Source organism: Erpetoichthys calabaricus, chromosome 2 (genome assembly GCF_900747795.2).
Source record: "Erpetoichthys calabaricus chromosome 2, fErpCal1.3, whole genome shotgun sequence".
NCBI lineage: Eukaryota > Metazoa > Chordata > Cladistia > Polypteriformes > Polypteridae > Erpetoichthys > Erpetoichthys calabaricus.
Genome location: NC_041395.2, coordinates 218003876 through 218020849, shown reverse-complemented (window position 1 = coordinate 218020849; position 16974 = coordinate 218003876). Strand labels below are relative to the sequence as shown.

The 16974-nt window shown below is 41.5% G+C and overlaps 1 protein-coding gene across 1 annotated transcript in view; it reads right to left on the bottom strand.

The window, feature by feature from the left end:
* zswim8 (zinc finger, SWIM-type containing 8) overlaps nt 1-16974 on the bottom strand; it is a 105284-nt gene that overhangs the window by 51648 nt on the left and 36662 nt on the right. Inside the window, 9 exon segments of the mRNA XM_051923344.1 lie at nt 2213-2345; nt 9513-9611; nt 9833-10016; nt 10270-10449; nt 10550-10681; nt 10855-12019; nt 12477-12652; nt 12758-12959; nt 13655-13775. Coding sequence (XP_051779304.1) covers nt 2213-2345; nt 9513-9611; nt 9833-10016; nt 10270-10449; nt 10550-10681; nt 10855-12019; nt 12477-12652; nt 12758-12959; nt 13655-13775 — 2392 coding nt within the window.

The window sequence follows — 16974 nt, the reverse complement described above, 5'->3', positions numbered from 1 at the left end:
GTCTTTTTGAATATGATGCCACAAGCTTGGCACACCTATCCTTGGCCAGTTTCGCCCATTCCTCTTTGCAGCACCTCTCAAGCTCCATCAGGATGGATGGGAAGTGTCAGTGCACAGCCATTTTAAGATCTCTCCAGAGATGTTCAATCGAATTCAAGTCTGGGCTCTGGCTGGGCCACTCAAGGACATTCACAGAGTTGTCCTGAAGCCACTCCTTTGATATCTTGGCTGTGTGCTTAGGGTCGTTGTCCTGCTGAAAGATGAACCTTCGCCCCAGTCTGAGGTCACGAGAGCTCTGGAGCAGGTTTTCATCCAGGATGTCTCTGTACATTGCTGCAGTCATCTTTTCCTTTATCCTGACTAGTCTCCCAGTCCCTGCCGCTAAAAAACATCCCCACAGCATGATGCTGCCACCACCATGCTTCACTGTAGGAATGATGCCAGGTTTCCTCCAAACGTGACGCCTGGCATTCACGCCAATCTTTGTCTCATCAGACCAGAGAATTTTCTTTCTCATGGTCTTGAGAGTCCTTCAGGTGTCTTTTGGCAAACTCCAGGCAGGCTGCCATGTGCCTTTTACTAAGGAGTGGCTTCCGTCTGACCACTCTACCATACAGGCCTGATTGGTGGATTGCTGCAGAGATGGATGTCCTTCTGGAAGGTTCTCCTCTCTCCACAGAGGACCTCTGACAGAGTGACCATTGGGTTCTTGGTCACCTCCCTGACTAAGGCCCTTCTCCCCCGATCGCTCAGTTTAGATGGCCGGCCAGTTCTAGGAAGAGTCCTGGTGGTTTTGAACTTCTTCCACTTACGGATGATGGAGGCCACTGTGCTCATTGGGACCTTCAAAGCAGCAGAAATTTTTCTGTAACCTTCCCCAGATATGTGCCTCAAGACATTCCTGTCTCGGAGGTCTAAAGACAATTCCTTTGACTTCATGCTTGATTTGTGCTCTGACATGAACTCTCAACTGTGGGACCTTATATAGACAGGTGTGTGCCTTTCCAAATCATGTCCAATCAACTGAATTTACCACAGGTGGACTCCCAATTAAGCTGCAGAAACATCTCAAGGATGATCAGGGGAAACAGGATGCACCTGAGCTCAATTTTGAGCTTCATGGCAAAGGTTGTGAATACTTATGTACATGTGCTTTCTCAATTTTTTTATTTTTAATAAATTTGCAAAAACCTCAAGTAAACTTTCTTCACATTGTCATTATGGGGTGTTGTGTGTAGAATTCTGAGGAAAAAATTAATTTAATCCATTTTGGAATAAGGCTGTAACATAACAAAATGTGGAAAAAGTGATGCGCTGTGAATACTTTCCGGATGCACTGTATCTGTTTAAACTGTATCTGTGTAAACTAAAGCATGTTAAACAAAGTTAGATGCTATATGATGAAGGCATGGTGAAGTTAAACAGGAGAGAAAATGGAATCTGGGAATTTTCAGAAAAAAAAAAAAAAAAAGCATGTGTGTCACGTATGCATTCTAGAGGTTCCTGGCTCACCTAAGGTATTTAGTACCACCTTGGGATGAGAGGGAGGTACTGTAGCTAAAATTGTCTCCTTTTTCTCCCTCATAGCACCACGAAGCTACCCCTTCAGGGCAGGAAAGCCTTTTACATTGACCAAACTGGAAGGTGACATCTCATTTGGACCTGACAGCCTGACTGTCAGGGACGACACTATACCTTAAAATAACAGAACGCCACTAAAGGCCATTGCCATCAATCTGGTTGGCACCCCAACTATTTTAGGACTCACTCTGTTTCCTCATTCACCCCCCATACAAGGTGTTTATAGCAAACCGAAATCCCCCCAATGCCCCACCATGTCCTCACTGTGAGTATGTATTGTTCCATGACTAAATGCTGGTCATTAATTTCCTCTTTATCAACAAAAAGAAAGTAAATGCATTTTGAATCAGATTACTACATAATTTTCTGAAAAATGTGTTCTTAATTCACTGGGAGATATTAAGCTATACTAAAAATATAAAACAGAACACCTTGGACAATCAAAGCTCAGAAGATGGACAAGGCATTCCTGCTGCTCATGCCACAGGAACAAAAATCATCTTACTTCTAGTTTTTTACTCTGTATTTCTACTTTCATTAAGAGGGTAGGGTTTGGTTACAACAGATTAATTTAATTAAATAAATAAACAAAAACACTATTAGCAAGCGTATAGCTCTTGCTGGATATAATCTGTATACCTTTTTGAGTCTTCCCTGGTCATCCTTGTAGGTGATCATCAAAGCAAGTGCCAGATCACCCTTTTCTCGGCGAGTCCCTTCACAGAGTAATGGATGCTCAGCCTCACTTACAGTTGTTTTCATACCTGTGTACAAGACAAACATTTAGCATCAAAAAGAGGAAAAAAAGCCAACTCTGAAAACAGCATCCTCATTTTATAACAATTCTTAATGGCCATTGTCTTCCCATAGTTAAAAGCTATGGGCTATGACAGTGGGCCTCATTTATAACAGTGTGCGTAGAATTCACGCTAGCACATGGCATACAGACAAAACTGGAAATGTACATATGCACAAAAATATCCAGAAGCATAAATCTGTGCTTGTGCCAAGTTCCACTCACTTCCCCTTAATAAATCCGATCAATGTGAAATTTAACACAAGTGCATGTGCCTAAAGCCACACCCTGACTCTTCCCCATATTTTGCATATATGAATATGAAAATCAATATAAATAGCCCCTTCCGTTCAGTGTTATGTTAAAAGACAATAGCAAAAGCACGTAGAAAAAAGAAAAATTTCAGTGAAAGTGGAGAAAAGGGTGAAAGTGGAGACAAGGAAAAACATACCATTTGTTGACTTGAGCAGTGTTATAAGCAACAAAAGGAAGGTATGGAGTGATACAGTGTGGTGGGAACACTCGAAAGTTCAAGTTCAGAAAGTCGCACAGTATCCAAAATAAAAAAAAAAAAAAAGAAGTGGTCAGATATCAAAGTCGCCGTGAAAAGGCAAGTCACAGTCACGGTCTGTTCATTCTGTTTCAGACAATATTATAAAAGCTGACCCCCATGACGAGGACGAAATGATGGTGCTGCTGTGCCCAGCACATCTTCAGGTTCTGGCTGCACACACATCTCTGCCTCAGAAACCCCTGGGCAACCATCTGACTGTGTGTGCTGACAGATGCAGAGGCACAAAATTCAGAGGCAAAGGCACAATATTGGTCCACTTCTACACAGCCATCATCAAGACCATTCTGACCTCATCTACAAGTGTCTGATTTGGTGCTGCCTCTGTTCAGGCTAAGAATAATCTGCAACAATCTGCAATCAAAGCCCTTGAAAGGATCATAGGCTGTAGTTTACCACACAAGTCCTATATGAGTTCAGGGTAAGGAAAAGAGCCGCAAAGATGATTGCTGATCCGATTCACCCAGGGCAGGGGTAGGCAACGTCGGTCCTGGTGAGCCGCAGTGGCTACAGGTTTTCGTTCCAACCCAATTGCTTAATTAGAAACCAATCATTGCCAATCTCAGACCTTATTTAATTTTATGGCTTGTTAGTCTGTGCAATGTAAGGCTCTTATATCGTAGATTTTTTTCCTTTCCAAAGATATCATCCAAATGATATGAAGCCTAAAACAGATCATTTTCAGTCTGTCACATTTTTCTATTACGTGTTTTATTAAATCAAACAGTGCATGATGAACACACACAGATGTAATTGGAAAAAAGCTAGCTGGAGAACTGCTGGCTGCTTTGTCTTTTACATCTTATTGCTAATAAGGAGCAATTAAAACACTGAATGCAGCAGTTTAAGATTGAAATAAGCAATTAAGGCTGGAGAACCTTAACAAGCGAGACCACTAAAATGAAGCATCAAAATGTCACTTAAGCAATATGTGCTTCATCAGCAATAATTGAGTTCTCGTTAAGGAACTGGGTTGGAACAAAAACCTGCACATACTGCGGCTCGCCAGGACCGACGTTGCCTACCCCTGACCCAGGGCATTACCTGTTCCAAAGACTTCCCTCTGGCAAACAGCTAAAACAACCCGTCACCTAAACAGTTTTTTTTCCATGTGCATTTACTCTTACTATTCAAGTCTGAGCTTCTACTCAATAACTAGTGTAAAGAGCAGCTTACTACTGAAAACGGCAAATACAGGAGTGAGTGGGGATCGAACCGGTGACTCTTGATCACACTTGGTTTGCATCTGTACTTACGCTGTTTCCTAGAATCAGATCAGATATGTTGGAGAGCGTGAGCTTATTCAGTGCTGCAGGATCAACGCACATGTTCATCTTTTTTTTCTTTCAGTAATAGTGCCAACATAAATCCACACCCGATCTGACGCTGTTCGTTTTCAAATAATATTGCATTAGTGCGATGATGTTTTCACATATATTGTCTCTTTCTTTCAGGTGTGTAATAGGAACCACAGCATAGAGAGAAGCGGCGTGTACATTGTAACAGGTACACACATTGTAAATGTAGGAAAGACTATCCTTGCGTGTGTGTGAACAGTTAACATTTGAATCTGATGATTGCATATAGTGCTGAACTTACTGCTCTGTACTATTCTATCCTCTGCATGTCCTGGAGTACAAAAGAAACAGCATACAGCAACATGTGGGGACTGGCAAGACCGGGGGAAAAAAAATACGCAGTCACTGATTACAAACCGCAAGATGTTATGCGAATGAATATTAATAATATGAATAATGTTGCATCCGTGCCACAAAGTTTTCCGAAATGTACTATACAGGTCATAAAACGAATAATTCCAAATATCATATATACCTACGTCTGTGTTTTTTTTGACATCATACACCATAAGGTGCACACTAATTCAGCATGAGCAGGAACACTCAATAAAACTGAATAAAAAAAAAAAATCACGTGACGGTGAGATACGAAGAAGGCAGATTTGCCAGCATTTGTGTGTCAGCTTTTATCCCTCCAGATGAGAGAATGTCCAGTTCCATTGTCTCAGAACACCACTCACATCTCCAGTTATTCCTTTTCAAATAAAAAATAACAGCGTCTGATCCCTGGGTTTGGGGGGGGCGGTGGTATGTGTCGTGATTTAGAGAGAATAAAAGTAAAAAAAACGGTAACTTTTACAAGTCCTATAAATGCACACAATGTGTTACAGACGCAAACCAAATGTATTTGTGTACTGTATAATATTAACAAAAGGAGCAGCTCACTACTGAAAACGGCAAATACAAGTCAGCAAATCTTACCGTAATGCCACGGAAGCTTTTGTATCATCCTTGAACCTTTTGTGAAAGTGTTTACTTGATCTTTGGACTTCAGGCTTCATACATTATATAGTTTATGCCTACATTTTGTCATTTACTACTAAAATATGAAAAACGTTTCTGTTTTAAAAATGTGTTTACACAGATTACTGTAGAAACGGAACACACAATAACTGCATGTGTTCCAAATAGCAATCTATTATTTCCACTCTAAAACTCCAGCAATTCAGTCACTACCAGATAATCAAACAAGGCATGAGCTGGGAAAACTTAGTGAACGTTCTGCGGCGGTGGGGGATGGAATAGCCGGCTGCTTGCTGCTCGTGTTAATCGGTACATTTAGAAGACAAAAGAGAGCTGAGAACGGTTTTAAGGTGGGCCGAATCTACAAGTTATTTCGTAGACTCTGGTAATTCTAGTGTTAAGCGGCTCAGCCACAAGATAGAGGAGGCGGTGCTCCCTAGTCTTTCTACATTTATGTTTTGTAGAAGAAAATCCTGTGTTATCCTTGTACAATGGGGCTCCGCCCCCTGCTCGCTTCGCTCGCCTACCCCCGGCGTTTTGAACCCGTGCCCGCTGGGCAGCTGTAGTTTCAGACGCGTGTGGTAGGAGCTTGCGTTGTTTTGAACCCGTGCTTGCCCTGCTTCTGCGGTTTGAGACGCGTGTTGTAGGCGTATATCCGTTAGTCGAGCTCGTTCGGTTTGAACCCGTGCCTGCTTTGCCTCCACAGTTTCAGACGGTGGGACACGTTCGGCATTTTGTACAATCCCAAGCAGCACATTATTCCTAACTTCACTCCGCAGTAGTGCCACGCATAATATGGCGGTGACGCCTGCGCCTTCACTACGCAGTAGTGCCACTCACAATATGCAGGCGACGCCTGCGCCTTCCGTATTATGTCGGGTTTTACCATGCTGTGTAGGCGCCTTTGCCTTTCGTACTGTCCCGCGCCTTCCAACGCGCGATGTAGGTGCCTGCACCTTCCGGGTCTGCCTCCGCTGTGTGGTGTGGACGTTTAACTGTCGTGTTTTCTGCTTTTATATTCTGTATCTCGCTGTGCATGTGTTTCGTGCCTAGGTTTTTTTGAAGCTGTTGCATTCCAGTTTTCATCATCTGTAACCTGCTCTCCATGTGTTTGGCCCCGTTCTTTAACCTCTTTATGACGTTTTACTTTGTTTTCTACTCTGTCTTTTATTTCTGACCTCGCTTTATCCTGCTTTTGTTTCAATGACACCTGGTCCGTGGTGATTATATTCTCCCTTTTTCTAGTACTAATTTCCATTTGTTTGCGATACTGTGATCTTTACTGTACTGTCAATAATGTATGACTGTAATGTGATCCACCTATGCTGTACAGTTTGGACGTGTGAGGAAGACATACGTTTAATACGGAGCGTCCGCCCGTGTCACTCTGGGGCCCCCCATTGTTAATACGGAGCTTCTTCCGTACTATCATGCGGTGCATTGTGGACCACTGCAGAATCCGTGGTGTTTCCCGTTTCACTCTGTAGCTCGGTCAGTCGAGCGGTTTCTTTTTGGAGCCGTGACTGCCTGGTCTGCGGCATGTGAGACAGTTCGTAGTCTATCCCGTTTCGCTCTAGGGCGGGGCGGGGGGGACTTTGTGTGGTGCCTGCGCACATTCGTAGTCTCTCCCGTTTCACTCTGGGGAGGGGGGCTTTGTGTGGCACCTGCGCACTATGTCTCCTGCGTCCACGGGCAGGTCCCTGCGTCCATATCCGGTTTACCATTCTCGGTTAGTAATATGGATGTTGCACCATTACTACCAAGACAAATTCCTAGTACACATTAGTGTATCTGACTAATAACGTGAATTCTGATTCTGATAAAAAATATATATATCTGTACCAGTTTATGAAAGCATTTCACTTTTTTAGAGTGATTGTAGTGAAAGACAGATAGATGTAAACAAAACTTTGAATTCAATGAAACATGCAACTTCAGGTCTAAATAAGGAAACAAAACTAACTGTACAAAGAAGAGAAAAGCATGTCTCATTATGAGCAAATAGCACTAGATGATGCAAAAAGCAACAGCCACTATCACACTTCACGTCTGTAAATAAATTCCACGGTACAATGGAACCTTGGTTCACGACCATAATTCGTTCCAAAACTCTGGTCGTAACCAGATTTGGTCATGAACCGAAGTAATTTCACCCATATGATTGTGTGTAAATACAATTAATCCGTTCCAGACCATACGAACTGTATGTAAATATATATATATTTTTTTTTAGTTTTTAAGCACAAATATCGTTAATTAAACCATAGAATGCACAGCGTAATAGTAAACTAAATGTAAAAACATTGAATAACACTGAGAAAACCTTGAACAACACTGCAATAGTTTGCGCTATAGCGCTACCAACCGCTGGCCAAAAACCCTTTTTTTTTTTTTAATGAGTTTTAAGCACAGGGAAAAAAACGAACATTTGAAAAAATCCGTAATTTAATAAACCACTAAGGAAAGTAACATTGCAACAATGCACGCTACGAACCGATCGCTGTAAACAGAAGTGAAAACAAAAACAAGCCCAGTGCATTCTTTAACTGCCTTCTCTACCTTATGCATCCATCCCTCTCTCTCTCGTGTGTGTGTGTGTGTCTCTCTCTCATGTGTGTGTGTCTCTGTCTCTGTCTCTCACGCCCGTGTGTGTGTGTGTGTCTGTCTCTCGTGCCCGTGTGTGTGTGTGTGTCTGTCTCTCGCGCCCGTGTGTGTGTGTGTCTCTGTCTCTCGCGCCCATGTGTGTGTGTGTCTCTCTCTCTCTCTCTCTCTCTCTCTCACGCCCGTGTGTGTGTCTCTCTCTCATGCCCGTGTGTGTGTCTCTCTCTCTCTCTCTCCCGTGTGTGTGTGTGTGTATGTGCGTGTGTGTCTCTCTTGCACGCCTGTGTGTGTGTGTGTATGTCTCTCTCTCTCGAGCGTGCCCGTGTGTGTGTGCGCATGTCTCTCTCTCTCGAGCGCGCCCGTGTGTGTGTATGTCTCTCTCTCGAGCGCGACCGTGTGTGTCTGTGTCTCTCTCTCTCTCATGCCCGTGTGTGTGTGTGTCTCTCTCGCGCCCCTGTGTGTGTGTGTGTATGTCTCTCTCTCTCTCTCCCGTGTGTGTGTGTGTGTGTCTCTCTCTCGCTCTCTCGTGTGTGTGTGTGTGTGTGTCACTCTCTCTCTCTCTCGTGTGTGTGTGTGTGTCACTCTCTCTCTCTCTCTCTCGTGTGTGTGTGTGTGTCTCTCTCTCTCTCTCCCGTGTGTGTGTGTGTGTGTGTGTCGCTCTCTCGAGCGCGCCCGTGTGTGTGTGTGTCTCTCTCTCGAGCGCGCCCGTGTGTGTGTGTGTGTCTCTCTCGAGCGCACCCGTGTGTGTGTATGTGTCTCTCTCGAGCGCACCCGTGTGTGTGTGTGTCTGTCTGTCTGTCTCTCGAGCGCGCCCGTGTGTGTGTGTCTCTCTCTCTCTCTCTATTACACCCGTGTGTGTGTGTCTCTCTCTCTCTCCCGTGTGTGTCACTCTCTCTCTCGAGCGCGCCCGTGTGTGTGTGTCTCTCTCTCGCACCCGTGTGTGTGTGTCTCTCTCTCGCACCCGTGTGTGTGTGTCTCTCTCTCGCACCCGTGTGTGTGTGTCTCTCTCTCTCTCTCGCGCGCCTGTGTGTGTGTGTCTCTCTCTCTCTCGCGCCCGTGTGTGTGTGTGTCTCTCTCTCGCGCCCGTGTGTGTGTGTGTGTCTCTCTCTCTCTCGCGCCCGTGTGTGTGTGTCTCTCTCTCTCTCGCGCCCGTGTGTGTGTGTCTCTCTCGTGTGTGTGTGTGTGTGTCTCTCTCTCTCTCTCTCACGTGCATGCCTCTCTCGTGTGTGTGTGTGTGTGTGTGTGTGTGTGTGTGTGTGTGTGTGTGTGTGTGTGTGTGTCGCGCTCTCTCGCTCTCTCTCTTGCTCGCTGCACAGGAAATGCACAGGGAGAGACTGAACACATTCAAACCGAAAGGGAAACTGGCTTGTTCGTACCCGGAGTGTGTGGTTGTGAACAGATGGAAAAGTTTGGCGAACTTTCTGGTCGTAAACAGATATGTACGTGTTCCGAGACGTTCATGAACCAAGGTTCCACTGTACTAAGCTGCTCTGTTTTTCTGCACTTACACATTAATTAACGAAGGAATCTTGTTTCTCCTAGGCAGACTTTTGGTAAGCATTTAAATGAATTTACAAGATGACTGCAACCTTCTCCACAGGAATCTCCAGTCAACAAAAACACAAACATTCAAATATCATACCTAAGGCTGCAACTGCAGCTTCAAAACCAAGCTCTTCATCTCCTGGCATTTCATTGTTACGGTTTCGACTAGGAGGTCTTGAGCCCGTTGGGGATACAACTGTCAAAAGTGAGAGAAAAGTTTTAAAAACATTAGACAAAGCATACAGCACATCACACAAACTGAGAAGTATAAATATATCAGATCAGTGTAGGAATGCTATAAAATAGATTTTGATGGTCTGATTAGAGATTAAGATTTGTTTTTTGGATTCAGGTACTACCACGTCAGAAGAAAAGAAAACCTTATCCAGTACCAACAGGACCAAATTTTGCACTGACCTGGAGTGCAAAGTACATCAAATATGAAGCTTGCCAGCATGAGAGGAAGCACAGGTCTGTAGTCACAGAAGCTGCCATCTCGGAGTTGCTCAGCCCGATCACGGATAGCATTCATCTCTACAGCACCCAGTGGTATCTTTTTCAACAAGGCCACAATCTCAGATTCCTGGTATGCAAGTTTAACCTGAAGATAAATGATATACATATTACAGATTATACACATTAAAGCAAGAGAGTAAACAAAATAGTTTTATTTAGATATGACTGCCACCGGGCTACTCCTAAATCTCATTCCTCTGTCTTCAGAATGCACAACCAGAAACTTAAAATACATGAGAATGCAATACAAAGAAGCCCAATGAATACAATGCTGTTTCAGACATATGCAGGCATAGGTGTTACTAGTTTAGGCTATCTTAAAGTATGTAGTCGTTTACCTCTAATGCTTTGGTGGAAGCAGGAGGCCTTTGCAGCTCCAGAGAGAACATGCCAACACTAAAAGCCAGATTGTGATGCTCTGGCCACTCACTCAGCACTGGAAGTAGAAAAGCTGCCTTTGACAAAGTGCTTGTGGCCACTTGTGTCTGTCTACTTGTAGATACCTTACTCTTCTTTCCCTGCTGAGGAAAAATATTCATAGCTTATTAAAAATAAATACAAAAATATGCCTTTTAATGTCAAGGTATTAGGGCAAAAAATATCTGGTAGCTAACACACCTTACTTTGTGCTTGCTCAACCTTGAGATCAGGAGGGTTGGCAAGAAGATCTTTTGCTAGCTCCACAGCCAGATGACATGCTTCATTACTATAACCATGAGCATGTAAAGCCTCTGCACTGGCAAACAATATCTGAGTTAGGGGGGAAAAGAAAAAAAAAGCTAACTTTGACCTTACTACATATAGTTTGATACAAACTAACGAAACAAAAACTTTAGAAGATGTTATTTAAATACGAATGTGCTGATGAGCTCCCCACATGCAAGAGAGACATGGACATTTTCTGTTAACATGATAAACCTTACCTCCATGCGGCCCTCTTGCTCCAAGGGCTTAATCCCATCAAAGATATCCAGCTCCTCCTCTGGATTTCCATCAGGGCAACCTCCTTCCCCTTGTTCTGCTCCTTCCTCAGATGCAGCACTGGGATAGTACATTTGATAATCATCCTGCCCTTCTGACTCTGCTTGCTCTCCTGACTCTAACACCACTTCACCTCTAAATTTTTGCTCCTCACCAAGTTCTCTAGAAGGATTGTGGGAAGTAGAAGAAACAGAAGGGTCTTTAACAAGTTCAGTCTCTTCTATTTCCACATCCAACTCCACTTCTTGATCTTCAAGCCTGTCTGCAGAGGATGCTGAACCTGAAGGATGATGCTCTGAAGTAGCATGTGGACCTGCAGATGCTAAATTCCTCTTTCCCTGACACACAGAGTCTTTGACACTATATCGACGTGGCTCTCTTAATACTGGACTGGAAGGAGAAGGAAGTAAGTCAAATGTGTTACTAGCTTCAGCACCAAGGGCAAGACTGGACCCATCATCAAGGCTGAGTTCTGCCAAGTCTGGTTCCAAAGAACTATCTTCACTACTTGTTCGCCTTTTGCCTCCACTATGCTTGCCTCCAGCATTTGCAGGACTGTTACTTGTTTTTGCAGTTTGAGGAAGCTTTACTTTGCCTCCTAGGAATGAAGCCATGCCAGTTTGAGTTTTGTATGACCCTTTAACACTGTCATCCAAAGCTAATGAAACACCAGCACTTCCATTTAAACGTCCCCCAAGAACTAAAACCCCACTACCACCCCCAGTCCCCTTTCTTCTTCCAATACTATTTTCCTTAGGTCTAACAGCCACTTCTTGTTGTGCAGAATATGGATTTCTGTTCTTGTGGTCATCTTTCATCATTGCCTTGCTTCCCCCACCTGGTCCTGGGGGTTCACCTGTCCCTATTCGACATGTCCTTTGATGCTGTATTGCTCTTGACCAACAATAAGAGATGCTCCTCTTATCAGCATTGCAGTATGTGATACCCGGTAATGGGTAGGCGGTTTCCCAGTTGAAATAACAGGACTCCACCGCTGGCTTGAAGCCCTGGAAAAGTTTGTCAAGCGACTTTCTGTGCTGACCACGTTTCACAATTTCTATCACTTTTAAATGCCATTGTTTCAGCTGAGCCAGCTGTTCCCAACGCCTGTAGAAAGTAATGAAACAATACAGAAAAAGATGGGGATGAATTCTTGCATTCTTACTACTATCTTTATATAAACAAACAAGTATACATTGAACAAAACAATTTAAAGGTGCTACCTGATTGCTTATCAAGGATATTAACACCATTTAGTTGACAGCACTACAGAGTCTCAAAATTAAAAAATAAGTAATGCTAAAGGAGGTAAGGGAATAAAAAAGATAATTTTTTAAATCTATTTAAAGGTGTTTCTTTATATCTGCAAACACTACTTGTCAGATTTCCTCCAGAAAGGGTTTTCAGCAGATTAAAGATACACAGAAGAGGGAAAGTGCAGTGTTCAGTAAATCAGAGTTCAAATATCAACTGTCCCTGTGATGAAAAGTGCACTATTCTGTAGCTAATCTAAAATTGTTCCTGGAATTTAACACAGAAAAGCATTGATCAGTATTCATCACACCTGTGAGGACTCATGGTAGGATCAAGCACTGCCAACCTCCAAAGCACTACCATCTCATCACACATACTGGCACATGCGTGTGCAGCCACCTCAGACTGCCCATTGCTACGGCCTGTATGTCCACTGGCACTGCTGTGAGAGGCTGAAGTTCGAACACTGTACCACCAGCCAATTATCTATAAGGAAGCAAAACCAGAGAATTGTCACACCAATTTAAGAGCTCAACAATAAGTGTCTGCTCAATTAAATGTATGCTGCCAAATACATGTCCCACTGCCTACCTGTTCATAAGTTAGACATTGCTCAGTAAGGATCTCCAGTAGGGGGGCTGCATTGCTGTCACGCCTTTTGAACATTTCTCTTACAATTGAAAGGAGATTCCAGATTCCTTCAGGTTCTCGACCTCTTAATGGCCTGAGCAGGCAAGCCCATTCTGCAGCAGCAGGTGGCTCAGTGGATGAAAGATACATGGAGTTCACATCACTGTCAGGATTAAGTCAGCATGTTAAGAGTGATTCGTAATTTTAAAACATTATTACAAGAAGATGAAATCAGCCTCCAAAACTGTGCAGTAAACCTTTGGGATGGGTACTTCCAACTAATTTTGTATTCACATATCAATATCTAGAATTTAAAAGCAACCTAACAAGAAACACCCACATTTCTTATTGGAGGACTTGTGGGTGGTTATTTCTTGGCCAGTGGCAAGCAACTGTTTAATTTTAATTTTTTTTTTAAATGTATTTATTTATTTTAACAGGGGGCCATTGTCCAGTAGAATTTTGTTTAGGACCAATTTTAACTCACACATTACTAAACTAAAGCTGGTTGAAAATGCTTTAGAAGTAGCACCCTCAAATGTGCACACTCAATTACAGAACTATTCTTTTCCACTTCTGTTTTACTTTTCTGACAAAGCATACTGCTATCTGTGTTCTATTTCATTTACAAATAAGCTCTATACCAAAATTAAAATGTGTTTTTAGAAGCAGACTACATTCCCAGGAATGAAGGAGTGTACAGATTAATTAATTATTTGTAATTTTTCTCAAATGTCTAACATGTATCCTGCTTTTAGGTAGTTAAATGCTTACTATTCTTGAGTACTTTTTCCCTCCCCAAACAGATACTGAATCACTATGCCCACCCCAAGTATAATAAACATTCTTCTGTCATACCTGAATACTACAGGCGAGGGTCCACAAAATTTATGCAGGGTTTTCTTAATGTTGTCACTCAGCGTGGACTCATCTAAATACCATGTGCTCTGATCAGAAGCAGAAGGTCCGGCTGTTGGATCTGTTTCATCATATATACATATTTGTCAGAAAAGTATGAATTACCTTTTTCTTTGAGCATTCAAAAAAAAAAAAAAAAATACACACACACACATTAAACAATACAAGGAGTGTTCAATAATTTAAATATTGGACTATGAAAATAAAATCTGATGGTCAAATTCACATAATTACTTTTCTGACCTCAAAATACTGGGTTCACTTTGCCTCCTGTGAAGTCTTTCAGAATAGAAGGATTCACCTTGGTCCTCTAGTCAAATCTTTAACACCTCCTTGAGGTTATTATCACTGGGAAATCACAGTGCATAGGAATTTCTTCAGGTTTCATAAGAGGAAATAAACACTCGGGGTCAGTTCTAAACTGTACTGTATGGTGGATAAACGATATAAAGTAACATGACCTGACAGCAGCCTTCAATTTTTGGGATTTGTGAGATGGTGCATTATCAATAAGCGGCAACACGGCTGCTAACCATTTGCCATAACATTTCTGTTGGATGGCCTCATGTAATGGTTTCCTCAAAGATGGATGACTTGTGTGGTATGAATTTCAACAGAACAACACCTTTCGTATCCCAGAAAACTGTCGTCATGACTTTTCCTGCTGACTGCTGCACACAAACTTTCTTGGGGTTTGGGGACGCCTTATGCTTCCATTGCATGAATTCTTGTTTGGTTTCAGGGGCATTGTGGTGAAGTCATGTTTCATCCCCAGTAATAATCTGTTTTTCTTTTTCTAAGAGGGTCCAAGTTCTCGTTACTGAATTCCTGGCAACAGGCTTTTTGATACAGTGTCAGCATTCAGGGAACTCATCAGGAAATGACCTTTGACATCATCAAATAAGAATGGATGATTGTGGAAACTGTGCCAGCTGAAATGCCCAGTTCATGGGCTATAACATTAACCTTAACATGACCATCTTCCATAATCATGGCCTACACATTTTAGCACATTTCACGTGAAGATGCCTCCACAGAAGGCCTCATATGGGGGTCATCATCAATCGACTCCCAACCCTATTTAAACTGCTTTACATTTGTAAGGAATTAACTGGCAAAACAATGCTCCCAATCTGTCAGTTTCTTCATAGACTCAACGAATGCTTGCTATGAAATGTCCTTAAACCGCATGTGTAGCATGCCAAGACTTGACCTGATCTCCAGTGACTAACTAGTTGAAATCTTTAACACGAATACTTGATACACCGGCAGATAAATTATTGAACACGCTTCATACGTTCTCCACTGAAGTTCCACATTAATTAGTGGTTGAAACATCTTGCAAAATATACAAACTATATTTAAACAAACTATATAATCTTTACAAATCATACACCTATATGCTAGTACTTCTGTTTATTCAATCTAATTTTTCTAAGATGAACTATTTTTGAAACTAGAGATGAAAAAACTAAATTACTGTATATGCTGCTAATGCTTCATAACTTAAGGTGTAGTACTTACAGATGCTCTATTGTCTTCAAAACCCCAATAAGCACTACCAATTTAGTAGTGCTACTATGTTTTTATCAGCACTAGTAAGTTCAGATCTCTAGGAGATTGAGCTCTACCTGTATGCCTTGTACTTATTTTTTAAGTCAATATCATAACGTAAACCACTTCAGTGATACACAAACACAACAAATTTAATTTTGGGGAATATATGCATTACATTCAGATAACAAACACAGAATTTTTGCATTCTCTGCATGTTCATTTTTTTATTAGACAATGATCCGTTTATTATCATTTCTACTTCTCTCATTTGTCCTAGTGTCAGCTTTGCTAGGTAATCATGAGATATTAAAAGCTGAAATAGAATTTACAGTTAACTAACTACATTGATGTTTATTTTCAAACTCACACTACAACTGGATAAAATTAGCAGTAACAGTAGCCTTGTACTGTATATAATAATAAAGTTTATAAGAAACATTTTATTCTCAAAAATTCAAGTCATGGACAGTATTCTAGAGATTAATAAAAGAAACTGAGGAATTTAATTTCCACAAAGTTCACTCAGTCTCTTACTTGCCCTCTAGCACCTATTCTACCTTCACCCCTCTCTGCATTTTGTTGCACTGCCCTGCTCAACATTACTCTGCACTTGTCAATGTGACACTTAACTGCTACAACAATTAATCACCTTAAAATATGTTTAAAAACTTCTTAATTTTAATTATACGAGAAAAGTGTTTACATAAAAATTTAGTAGTACATAAAGTCAGTAAAAAACATAAAGGCAGACTATTGGGTTATAAAAATAAAAATACTTAAAATAATATTAAAGAAAGTTAAGTTAGGTGATAAAATCATATAAAGAAAATAGCACCACTACTCAGTCATGCAATAAGCATTTTGACAACTGCTTTAAGCACATTAAGTAGTGTGTCATTATCATCTTATTGTACTACTGACAAGGAAAACCAACCTGTTAACTTGGAGCAGCTTCAGGAAGGACCACAACAAAAACCATGTGATTTCCTTCTTTGATAAAAAAATCTATTTTTATGGTATAGATGTGCCACAAAATGTATAAATATCTTTGTCAAGTTTACCACTCAAGAAAAAAAAAGTTGCATCATTTTGCCACTAAATAAGAACCACCTTTGTGTTAATCATGCCCTTTACCTGAGGCTATTATTTCAAATACAACTCATGCCTGCATGGAGAAAGATGCTCATGATGAGATTGCCTTTGACTCTGATGTTTCTAACAATTATACAGCAAAGCACTGCTCAGGCAGGAGGACAATTACTAACCATTCAGGAATTTTATCTTTTAATTGAAAAATATACTGTAAGATTGGGTCAGGATTTATTATTGGTATCTGATAACAATAAAATCTATACCTTATTACATGGTAGACCACGTGACTCCTGTCAGCGTGCCCTCACTATCACACTCAGTCTAGGCCGGATTATGTATTTGTTTCTCAGTTGTTGGCACCATCTCTGGCTGATTCCGGATAGGATACATCTTCTTTATCTGACCACTGCTGTGCTGCCTCTCTCTGTCACTTTAAAATATGCTATTACTTAGGAACGCCAATTCTAGCGACGATTCTATGTTTAAATGTCTAATTTTTTTCAACAAGAAAAAAATGTTATTACATGTAAAAGAAACATCCAAATACCAAAATGTCAATATAAAAACAGTAAAGAAGGTATGTCCTCTGCTGTACTGATGCAGATTTAGTA